The following is a 12,617-nucleotide window of genomic DNA, read 5'->3' on the forward strand; positions in this document are numbered from 1 at the left end:
ATTTAGGAAATATTAACTAGAGAGAAAGTGCCTGGAATCTTCTGAGACACTCAGTTCATCATGGTACTTATACAACCAGTAGAATAACATGATTTTGAACAGACCGGGACATATTTATTACATGGAGATAAGACATAGACCAGCTTATAGCTCATTCATCTGAAATGTCTGTAAGGTGTTTGGCTGCTCAGTAAATACGTCCCAAAAACCCTTCAGTACCAGAGGGACCTGCCCCGTGGTTCTGAAGAGGCCAAGCTTAACCTATATAGAATAATGGGATATTGCATTTTTTTTTTGGCAAATAGGATGCTAAAGGATATACATTCTCAGTTGATTCACCACCAGCTTGGAGTGGTTGTTACATGATCTAACAGCTAGAAGGATTTCCAAAGATCTTACACACGTGCATCACTGCCGCCATGTTTCCATCACTTGAAAATGAACTCTTTTTATAAAGGAGGAAAGGATTGAGCCTAATTTGGCACATATGTACTGCACACTTCCATTAGCCATTTCCCAAGTGTCAAGATGCAAAACCGGACGTTTAGCACTTAGGTACGCTTATTAAAAGCCAGATATCACACGAGTATATAGCGGCTAACCGGCTTCTGAAAAGGTAGTGAGATTTATTTCATTTCCCAATTGGCCTGTATTGCTCAAGTATCCTTGAAAAATAAAATTAGCTTTATTTGAACCCGAGGAGTCCATTAGGTCCTGTTCTGAAGTGTTCGGTCACAGTCTTCCCTTACATGTTCACGTACATTGATTAAGGTCTCTTCACCCATGAGCATTAATGAGCCTTTCATTGGTGTGGTGACAAACCGAGGCCCCTTAACGTGGACATTGACAAAACGTTAAGCTAAATGCATTTATCCACTTGTTTAAAACAGGAACTAAACCTAGGAAACAGTGATTTCTTTTTTTTTTACAATAAACCTTTTGCTGAAAAAGGTCCATGCAACGCGTGGTGTTGCTGGATTTCTGGCCAGTTAGGCAGTTACGACTGAACAGTCAGTTTAATGTGTACAAGAGTTAGTGTGTGTATTAAAAAAAAAAAAAGGAGGATGGAGAGAGGGGGAAGAAAATTAAATTACATCCAGAAAGAATACACCTATCAATAGAGATGTTTCTCCTGGTTACTTACGTTCCCTATGAGGAATGATAGGTCCTTCTGCCCGTTAGTAGAAAAACACAGACTCTTCTTCGTGGACAACCTAACAGTTTTTCTCTAATAAGTTTGCTTTGAGTTGACAATGGGAAGGAACAGAAAAGTGCTTTAAAAAAAAAAAAGGGGGGGGGGAGGGGGGTAACAAAAATAAACTTTCCATAATGGCAGGATCACTGAATGAATGAGAAGGAATAATATTTCCTTGCCAGTCTTCATTTTCTGGAGTGTTATTGAAGTTAAAGGTATGCGGTTTCCCAAGGTGGAGGTGGCATAGCAGCAGCTCAGTGGGAGATCACCCCTATTTCAGACAATGTTATGGTTGGTCTGTGAGACCTGTGCAAAGGGGGAAACAAATAATAAATACAAGAGATGTTCCTCCAGTGATGCTGCCTGGTTATGCAGACTTAATACCGTTGACAGTGGCGTTCTCTGATATTCCATCCCCCATGGCCACAGAGTCATTGAGGCCAGAGTAGTGTTTCAGTTCCGAGCTCGTTAACAAGAGGGGTTGCTCTCCTTTCTTGTGGGGCAAAAGGGGCTGCCGGGTGTAGTGCTCTCCATCATTGATGTTTTCAGGCAAGTTTTGACTCTTGCTCTCGGGCAGCAGGAGGATGCATATGATGCAGATCAGGGTGCAGCAGGCAAATATGATGTGGTGCAGGAAGTACCCCTTCTGATTGTGGAGCTCCATGATGGGGGCTGTCAACATGCCAAAACCAGCACTGGCCAGGACCAGCCCAAGGCCGCCGCCCCTGCAGGAGAAAGTAGCGGAAGATGTGAAACCTACAGATATGACAATCTCATACAGACACGTGCTATTTATTGATCATAATGTCATTGTATATAGTGTGCTACCACTAAAAATCACTTGCATATTAATCTGGTTTGGAGTTGTGCTATTAGCCACAGTAATACAACAATCTGTCTGAAAAATTCTATATGGCGCAGAGCATAATATATACAAACCATACAATAGTGAAGAATAACGGAAGAACTTGTTAAGAGATTGTATCTGGTTTTCTTCATCAATTAGGGGGCTCAATGGATTCAGAGGTTTAGTGTTTAAGTCCAGAATTACTACATGGTGCCAAGAATTAGAGCACCTTGGAGCCCATTTAAATGCTCTTTTAATATTCCCTCAGGCAATGAACCACCAGCCACGCCAGGTTGCAAGAATAACCAACGCATTGACACGTGAAGATATACAAGTTTTCAATATGAATAGGATATTGGTTGTCCCGAAAGACCTGCTCTGACTCTGGGCTGAGGAGAGGTTAGAGAACCATTGCCTTAGGACTTGTATGTATTTATGTTTTTATTTTGAGAGTACCACCCATATACGCAACGATTTACAGAATTAGTAAGACAGTACAGGGAGATCATATACAACGTGTGACAAGTGCATTAAATAGCACGTTAATGGGAATTAGCGTGCCCCTGTCCTACAGAGTTTACAATCCAAATGGAATAATGGGAGACCTACATAATACTATAGGAGGAAATGCAGTATAGAACATTGTGACGGTAGGGGGTAACCAGGCTATCTAATAAAGGTTAAGCCCTCTGATTACCCCTGAAACTGTGGGGTCCCTGGTATCTGCATAAGCCAGGGCCCAGGGAAAATACATGCTGAAAATAAAGTGACCTCTGCTTTCTGTTTTCATGTTCCCTTGGCCCTAGAACTGTGAGATTTCTTGTGTGTCAGTTTTAGGGGGGATATTTGGGTACAAATACAATTATTTTGATTGCAGGAGTTTGGGGGCCGAAGTTACCGGTAGTCCTTTAATTCAGCCCGGCGAGCAGGCATGATTTGCCGGTACGCGGGGTGAATTACACCGGGGCAACCCAGTGTCCCCCAGACTCCTGGATATTGAGCCCAAACATCCCAAATCCATTTCCCTTATAAGTATATGGTTCCCCAATGTGTATACTTAATTAAGGTGTACTTTATAAGGTTTTAGACATTTGCTATAAGTCTCTATACAGTTAGCCAGGAAATCACCATAGACGCCGGCATGTCTGTATAGAGTCCGTAGTTCAAAGAGGAGAGGATGTCCAGAGGTGAGAAGGCCGTTTGGTGGTTGAGGAAGGGCGAAGGATGAGCCCCTATTCCTATTGGCTGGGGGAGGAATTCCCACGCTCTGATTGGTCGCTCCGCCTACCTCCATGCTAAGGATAGTTTAGCGGAGTGTATGTAAGGAGATGGCAAAGTCAGAGAACCAGACCATCCTGTGACTTGAGTCGATGAAGCTAGGGCGGCTTTTCAAAGTTGCTCTATTCGAAATAGAAAAGCAACCGGCTTCGTTTTGAAGCTAGAAAAGCCTGCATCACAGAGACTGTTAGGACCAGTAGGTCAGGCCAGAATCTGCACTCATGTTAAGCTTCCATTTTGTCTGTTCATAACTAGTTAAGATTCTGTAGTCAGCCTTTTGCTGAAATATAATTCCTAAATGCACTCAGTTTCTGCCAAATTACATTTCCTTTCTTCCTGGTCAGGATATGACTACGATACTTTTGTGTTGTCAATTTCCTGATGTTTTAGTTAGAATATAATAGAATGGTTTTCTGCAAGAAGCAAAATAGTGTAATATAGTTGCTAAAGATTCAAGGTCTCTTTTGATAACAGACAATGAATAAGCTATGTATTCAGACATTGCTTGTATTGGGAAAGACACGTCCCAAAAGTCACGCCACTAATATGTCCTGCCTCTAAATCACGCCTCTAATCAAAGCTATGCCCAAGACACGCCTATGTTATGCCTATGTTACGCCTCTAACCAATATCTTCTTTTTTCTGTATAAAAGTCATTACCCTATGAGTAATAAATTGAGACAAAGGATTTGAAACCTGGCGTGCGTTATGTTTCATTTCGTTCGTCTACCAGGCCTGAAAAGTTCATCAAAAATCGAAGATAACAGTGGCAGGGCGTGAAAGCTTCCTGGGAAGTCTGCTGCAAACGGTGCAGATTGTGTATCCAGTCACAAGGCTTCAGTTTTCTTGGCAGAGGAAAGGCTCCTCTCGGTTCTGAAGCCAGGGGAGGAAATAACGGATTTTCCTTCAGTTTTTGGTGTCAGAAGTGGGATTCGAACCCACGCCTCCAGAGACCAAGTCCCGTCTTTTGCGGCCAAGTTCTACAAAATCGAAGTAGTGGTGGCAGTCAGGTTTTCTTGCCGAAAGCAGTTCCAGGACAATCGGGACTTGGTACCGGTCAGGATTTTCTGTTGTATCTCTGTCCAGGACGCTGGAACAAGGTTACAATCAGGATAAGCCCTTGCAAGCGGGCGCCCTGCACCTAGGAAGGCTAGATCTCAACCCTCAGACCCCAGTAAGTGTGTATATTTCTGTATTTCGTGTTTTGTTGCATTTCCGAGGTTGTATAAACCCCCCCACCCCCCCCATTTTAATTTCACGGCCTTGTTTTGCATGTTGAATGATCCCAAAAATATAAATGTGTTAAAAGACCTGGTCTACCGTGACAAAGATATTTGGGGGTGGGGGAGGAGAGAAGTAGCCACTAAGAAACTACAATGACAGTGACCAAGTAGTGGTACAAATACCGTGCTAGCGAGTTTGGAAGTGAGCAGAACATTTAATGTGAAAATGTAATTGTACATTTAATGTAAAATAATGAGCTTAAATAAAAACAAATGCAACTAAAAATGAGGGGGGATAGGGGGTAGGCAGCAAATTGTCCTACAGGTAATAAGTGCTACATACTAGTCATTACCTGTAGGACAGATGTTGCCGTATATATTTAAGGGGGATTGCTATATTGTAATTCAATGCTTGCATTTCTTCTCCCCCCTCATTTTTTAGTTGTATTTGTTTTATTTAAGGACTTAAATGCCATATTGGTTGTTTTTTTTTTTACTGCATTATTTTACTCTCCTTCAAAAGCCCTTTTCAGTGTCTTGCTGAGAGTAGCGAAAAGACGGCCTTCCCGTCAGGTTATTTAAAGATAGCTGTATTCTGAAATTACGTAACATTAGGCCGTTCCCGATGAGATGTAGTAGGGATAAAGGTTGGGTGAGTGATACATATTTGTTCAAATAGAAGTCCGAAAAATGTTCCAGCAAATCAAAATAAAATGTGTTTTCAAAATAAATCCAAAATCAAGAATCTCTCCATCTTATTTTACTTGTGATTGAAGAGGTTTGTGAACAATTAGCAAATGTCCGGAGTGTCATACTTAAACTAGAATTGAAAATTGAACGTACTAAACCCGATGATAAACGTAAACAAAAAACCTCTAAACTTCAGTCAGGAATTTTCAAATTGAGAGAGGATTCAAGAAAGATAAATTAAGACAGACAATTCAAGACTAGAAGGACAATACTGTATCTACCCTCGGATTAACAATAAAACACGCTTCACTAGACTCTTCAATTGTGATAAAAGAAAGCCACCTAAAACCCAGACCTATTTAAGGCAGGACCACCCATTTAGAGAAGATGAAATGTGTACTCTGTGGGACTGACTTATTCGCACCTGAGCTTTCAAGACAAATCTCACAAACAGCCCTCTACTCCACTTATTTATTTATTTATTTTAGGGAAAGGCAGAGGAGCGCCTACCGAACAAAATTTTACAGGGAAAAGGGGTCAACAGCAAAGAAGCCACGGTCAAAGCAACCTGAGACGTGATATTTAACCTCTCAAACAGAATTCTCGCTGATCGTGAAATCTCCTTACTTAGTAAGAGCATTACTTTCGTTCCCACTAACAATTTTGATCCTTTCGGGTTTGAGGTTAGTCTTCAAAATGGAGATTAAATCTCAAGTACTTTTTTCATAGATCAGAGCTGCCTGATCCGGAAAACAGATGTGGCTACTATAGAAGCACCTACACAGGGAGCTACATGTAAACTTCCGTAAAGGTTCGCCTCTCCTCTGCGGTGTACCTTTCATGAACCTGATGAGACATGACTTCTCTTTTGAACGGATGTCTAGAGAATTCACTTACAGAAATTTAACATACGAAGAGGGTAGATCACAAGAAAAATTGAAAAAAAAAAGGACAAAAAGTATCAATATAAAAAAAAGCAGACAAGGGGGTTGGTGGTGTCCTCAACTACAACTCCTATATAAAGGAGGCTTTAAGGCAGTTGCATGATAAGACATGCTATAAAATGCATCACTTATGAACTATACCTATAAATATCAAGGCGAGGCCGATGCTACGCTCGACATGACCCCTAAGAACCGGTGGATTTCCATCTACAGCCCAAATGACAAATCTTTGGTCCACCCTCCTATCCGTCCCATTATTTCTGCCAGACAATCCATCTGCCAGACCCGTGCAGTTTATCTTGATTCATTTCTACAAGTGTATGTACCAAGTATGACTTATGTCAAGGATACCAATGATTTTCTTGATATATTCTATAACGTCACAGTTTGTACCACAAAATACAGCACTAATACGTGGACGGTGAATATCTCCTAGCCATAAGGGGGATTGCGAGTGGTAATAGAGTAATGGGTCTGCTCTAATTCAAACTATGTTAAATAAATGAATACAAGCATCATGTCTGAGTAGTTCAGAGCTGCACAGCATCGGGTAACGGTGATGGCAAGCATCAATTAATGGTATCCACAAGAGTTTACCTTTTGTTATTCACAAAGCTGCCACTAGGGAGCAAGCAGTGACTGTAACTGGAGCATTCCGATCTCACAAGCGCCGTGATTACAGTATACACCGTGTTTAGGAACTGGTTTCCAGCCAGCATCGTTTTTTATTGGAAATCATAATGGCAGTTTATACTAATGCTTTTTATTTTCCATTTTTAACCATTCTAAAAAGGAGAACTGTGACCAATTCAGTCTCCTGGAAGTCACCAAGGAAGTCTGGTCAAACGGGAACAACTATGCAACGATAAATGCCAATAATGCAACTATCCATTCATCTAAATCAGGGTATGACTTGCACAATAATTAAAATGTATAATTCCAAGACATCTCTATAGATTAACATTTCAGTAGCATATTTCATTAGCTACAGTATAGTTTGTGTAATTGTTAAATGACACAGGATATCAACATATCTTGACTTAATTTTCATAATTAGAATTGATCCAAGTTTATTTTACAAGTAAAATTTACCTCGTGGTTTAGCCATGGCCATATTATATAGGCTTACCGTAAAACTGGTTGAATGTTTGAACAGGCACATGAGATCGTGCTATGCCTTCTTGAATGTACATGTATTTAAGTTAACAAGTTTGGACAGGAGTGTCAGAAACCCAGAGATTCACTTAGAGGATGATCAGGTGTGAATTCTGATTTTAACATGATATTTATACCATTAAAACCTCATGTTTTCATGTACTCATTTGGGCTTTTAAGACCTTCGCCGCTACTTGCGAACAAACCTGGTTTTATGAAAGGTTTACTGTACATAGCTGTAATCTAAAGCAAGGCCTTGAAATTCAGATAAAACTTGGAGAAAAACAAGGACTGATTATCAGCGATAGTGAAAAAGATCTAGGAGTGCCGGAGACTGTTCGAATGGAGAGCAAGCAAGGTCCTTAGGAACCCAGAAGGGAAAAAAGAAAATGACAAATGTGTTCTTAAGATAACAGACACAAAGCTGAGGATACAGGAAAACAGACGTTAACAACATATACGGATATAATTAGCTGCTGCCAGGCAAACACACACAGAGGGCAAGCACCACCGGAGCTCATCTGTTTCCAGGTTCCCGAGTGGCAAAAGCTTGCTCTTTTTGTAGTTTATTTGAGAAAACTACAACAATCTGCAAATATGGCCACCAGGGTTCTATTGGTCATGGGATCGAACCCTGATCTCATGGCCATTGCAAGCACATTTCTGCTCATGCTAGTATTGCGTTGAGAGGGGGGGGGGGGTCTCCAGCCGTTGATGGATCACAGAGCAGCGTGGTTGGTGGCTTAAAGCGTCCAATACATACCGAGAGAGGATGGTCTTGATTATCTTTCAGCATATTTGCTTAAAAACACCTTCCCCTTCCACCCCCATTTTTTCTCTTCACTACCCTCCCACCTGTGTCACAAGTGAACATTTCTTCCTGGGCCATGTTGTCGCTGGTATAAGGCTGCGGCCATAGTAGGGGAGATGGTGCGAGCGAAGTTGCTCGCGTCTAATACAAAATAGCTACAGTCAATGCGCACGGGCATAGTGCGTGCACGCGCAGGAGACGCGCTGTACAGACTTGGGCAGACAAATACAATTCATTTTTCGGTGCCCTGGCCGGTCACGTGCGCGGTTCTGCCAATTAGGGCGAACCGTTGTGCGCTCCGTCTCCTACACTACAGGCCAACAATCGCAATTGCGTGCGTGACGTCACGCGCTCTTACTATGTCCGAGGCCCTGAGCAGCAACAATGCAAAAGTAAGAGAACAAATTCACATTAGAATCTTCACCGAGTTTGAGGATGAAATGTGTGTTCTTCCAGCTACTAATGGGTTACAAGGAAAAGCAGAGTTAATCCCCATCAGTTGCACTTAACCGCCAGACCAACATATCCGCTCAATGGGAATATTCATCAGGCAATGGAAACTGTTCAGGGGGTTTAAAGCCGCAGAAAGGTTTTGAGAAATGTGAAGCAACAGCAGCCAAATAATGTGTCCTTAAACTTAATAACAGAATATACTGGTCTTGGGCAAGGTCCCCAGTACATGCTGCAGCGCGCGCTATAGCGTGCGCTGCAGGAACAAGAAACGGTCCTCAATGGGGCCGGGCCCACTTGCTGGATTGGCCGGCGCGTTACTCGACAAGATTTTTCTTAAGACAAGAAAATAGTCTTCAGAACTGGCGACGGAGACTGGCCACGCCCCCCCGGTGGTTCAGCCAATGATGGCATACCAGCCGGGTGATGTCATGGCCGCGCCCCCTCATCACAATCTCCGGCAGCTCAGCCACAGACCGGAGATCACAGCCTTGTACGAAACCCTTGCGTCGGGATAGCTGCATACAACATGTGTGTGTGCGTATAGTAGTAGGAAATGTAAAAAGCAGAATGTACATACAATTTAGTAATTATTTCGTAACAGACAATGGATTGGGTGCCAGTCTCATGGTACACAAATGATCAGATCTTTTTCTAATGCAATGAATGTGCTTTTACATTACAGGAACACAGATGTGCATAGTCTTGTGTCAATAGTAACCTAGTTGCTACTATATCTCTTTGCAGTTGGAGGGATCCGAAAACTCTCAATACTCTGAAAAGCAGCAGAAATTAGAGCAATACGATAAATATGAACGACTGTCAAATTTTAGTTTGCAATTATTTTATCGAGTCTAATTGTTGAAATTAGAACACTTTTTTTGCACTAAACAGAATTACAGTATTTTTAGTCTTTTGTTGGATTCCAAAAGGTGAGCATATGGTTTAAAACATTAAGGTCATAGCATTGCAGGATAATATTTATTGGTATGCTATTTGCTTATTCAGCATGTGCTGAAATAAGAGTGACCTTTGGCATACAAGCAAGGTTCCTCTAATGATTTTTGCAACGCGGGGACCCGTGCTGCTGTGGCCATTTCTCTGTGCTCCTTGCCCATGATTTCTGGGAAGTGGCAGCCTAAGAACACATGCTGAAAAAGCTTTGCACAGTGTTTCACAATTGCTGCAATCTGTACTGCCTTAACCTTTTAATCTCACGCCTTGCACAGTGACTGCAGAGGCAACTAAGTGTGTACTTGATAGGCCTAGATCTAAAATAGGTTTCATTGATAACTAAAATCAGTCCAACTCATTTGAAAGGAGGTAAATCAGCCTTCTAAATATTCCTGTTTAATTTTGATATGTACAAAACACGCCCTTCTAATTTAAGATTACATATAAATGTAGCACCCTGCTATATTCCTATGGCCTAGCATTGCAAGTCCTGGTAATAGCAGGTAGTGCTACAGTTAAAGCCCTAGCACATGGCCCTGCATGCCAGTTAGTTCCCCCTAGAGTTATATTGTTTCAGTTTTCAGGCACATGCCAGGGTGAGGGCTTGCTATAGTATAGTCTGCCCAGTTACTGGGGCAGAGATGCTAGCCACTCCCCTGGTATAAAAGCGTGATCCCATGCCAATTACTGTTCTGGGTCCTGAGGAGTCCTGGAGTGGCTCTGGTTCCTGCCCTGGCTCCGGTTGAGTCAGGGGCGACTCCTGAGTCCTGTCCTACCTAGGGCGTGGATGTAGGGTGACCAGAGGTCCCGGTTTAACCGGGACAGTCCCGTTTTTTTCCGGTTCTGTCCCGGTGGTCCGTCCGTTTTTAAACTGTCCTGGTTTTTGTCCCTGGTCCCGGTTTTTAGAGGAGGATGCGGCAGAAGTGTGTGAGGCGGCAAGGAGAGGATGCGGCAGCCAGTGAGAATTTGGAGGAAGCCGGGGGGCTGGGCTTTAGAGAATGCCGGGGCGCAGGGGATTGGTTGGAGGATGCCGGAGGGCTGGCTCTGGAGAATGCCAGGCCGCAGGGGATTGGAGGATGCCGTGGGAGGCCATTTGGAGGATGCAGGACCGCAGCGGATTGGAGGATTATGGGAATGTCATTGACTCTCTTTATGCTACGGTGATTTTGAGGGATCTGCACCCAGCAGAGGCAGAGGTACTAATTAAGTAAGCATAATACAAATACAAACCCCTTACCCCAATATTGCAAAGGCGGTAATGACAATTATACTAAAGGACACTAGAAAAAATATATGTTAGATTTCTGGCTACAATGTGGTTGGTTTTATTACCGATATCGCTTGAATAGAATTTTTTATGTTGATGTTAAACTTCAAATAATATGTTCATCCCAAGGGGGAGGAGAAAGAACGCAGCACAGCCGTGCAATGCGAAGGGCAAAAATCGGGGCAACAGCTGGGTACAAGGTAAAGAAATCCTTTAATACATCACAGACAACATGGTACAGAAAAAGAAAGCACTCTTACGCGTTTCACGCTGATCCCAGCGCTTTGTCAGAGAGTAAACTTCAAAGAAGGCATTTTTCTTAGGCTGCGATTATACTCGCTTAGCGCGACATCGCGTGCGGGCGACTCCAAGACGAAGCACTGTACTAGAGCGTGAAACGCGTAGAGGGGGAGATCGTGGTGTAGCCCTGTGTGTTATGTGCCAATAAAGTTTTTTCATATTCATCCGGAAGCAGTTTGGACTTTTGTCATGCGCAGTTGCACCGGAGCCCTTCCTTTCCATGTATCTTCATTGAAGGTTGCACGCGGGAACAGAGGAGCAGAGGAGAGCAGGACCCAGACCGGAGTTTCGTCCTAGGTAAGGGTTTATTTTCCCTCCTACTCCGGTCAAAGTAGTGGCCATGCATTGCTCCCTCATTCCCAGCCACACATGATGATGTTGACACCATAGGTGCATTAAACACTGACTACCGAAGCGCAGGACAGTTTTTCCATTGGTCTGCTACTAGGTTTTGTAAGAGAAGCTTTTTCTATTTTCTACACTTACAAAAAAATATTGAGGGGCTTTGAGATTTGTTTAAGTCGATTAATTATTAAACTACAGGTGGTCCTCGCTATCCATTGGTCCGTTATCCGACCCCATATACAGGCATACCCCGCATTAACGTACGCAATGGGACCGGAGCATGTATGTAAAGCGAAAATGTACTTATAGTGAAGCACTACCTTTTCCCCACTTATTGATGCATGTACTGTACTGCAATCGTCACATACATGCATAACTGATGTAAATAAGACATGTGTAACAGGCGCTATAGTCTCCCCGCTTGCGCACAGCTTCGGTACAGGTAGGGAGCCAGTATTGCTGTTCAGGATGTGCTGACAGGCGCATGCGTGAGCTGGCGTTTGCCTATTGAGCGATATGTACTTACTCGCGAGTGTACTTAAAGTGAGTGTCCTTAAAGCGGGGTATGCCTGTAATGCATTCTGATGCTCACTGCCGCAGATTAACATGAGATTCGCAATACGATGTTTTGCTATCCGACAGCGGTTTGCGGGACGGATTCCGTCGGATAACCAATAACCGCCTGTATATTAAAACAGGTTGTGATTGCAATGATTTTTTTTTTTATTCCTTGCAACAAAAAAAAAAAGTGTTGCATTTATCTTAGAAAAGAACAGATATTTAAAATAGGACGGTATTTATTTCAAAGTAAAACGTTCAGAAGATATTTAATTATTATTACCTCCCATGAAGCATTTCATATAAAATACAACCACTGATCCACTCACACACAACAGGTCAGTCCATGTAAATGAGTACTGTATCCTTTTATAAAATAAAATAATAAAAAAACTGTTAAAATAAGGGGGTAGAGAGAGACAGGCGGAAGGGAGAGAGAGACACTGGGGGAGGGAGAGAGAGAGAGAGAGAGAGAGAGAGAGGGACACTGGAGGGAGTTTGACAGCGACACGGGGGGAGGGAGAGATACTGGAGGGAGAGGAGAGAGAGACAGTGGGGGAGGGAAAGAGACCTTGGGGGGAGGGAGAGAGAGACTGCAGG

General features: G+C 42.8%; 1 protein-coding gene across 2 annotated transcripts in view; it reads right to left on the reverse strand.

Moving 5' to 3' along the window:
- The window catches only part of SLC22A23 (solute carrier family 22 member 23), a 140,223-nt gene that overhangs the window by 1,979 nt on the left and 125,627 nt on the right, over window positions 1-12,617 (reverse strand). For both annotated transcript variants that reach the window (XM_075585763.1, XM_075585762.1), the window contains one exon: window positions 1-1,920. This exon is cut by the window's left edge and continues 1,979 nt beyond it. In XM_075585763.1, coding sequence (XP_075441878.1) covers window positions 1,563-1,920 — 358 coding nt within the window. In that variant the 3' untranslated portion in view covers window positions 1-1,562. The remainder of the gene's footprint in view (window positions 1,921-12,617) is intronic.

This window comes from Ascaphus truei, chromosome 2 (assembly GCF_040206685.1).
Source record: "Ascaphus truei isolate aAscTru1 chromosome 2, aAscTru1.hap1, whole genome shotgun sequence".
NCBI classification, from domain to species: Eukaryota; Metazoa; Chordata; class Amphibia; order Anura; family Ascaphidae; genus Ascaphus; species Ascaphus truei.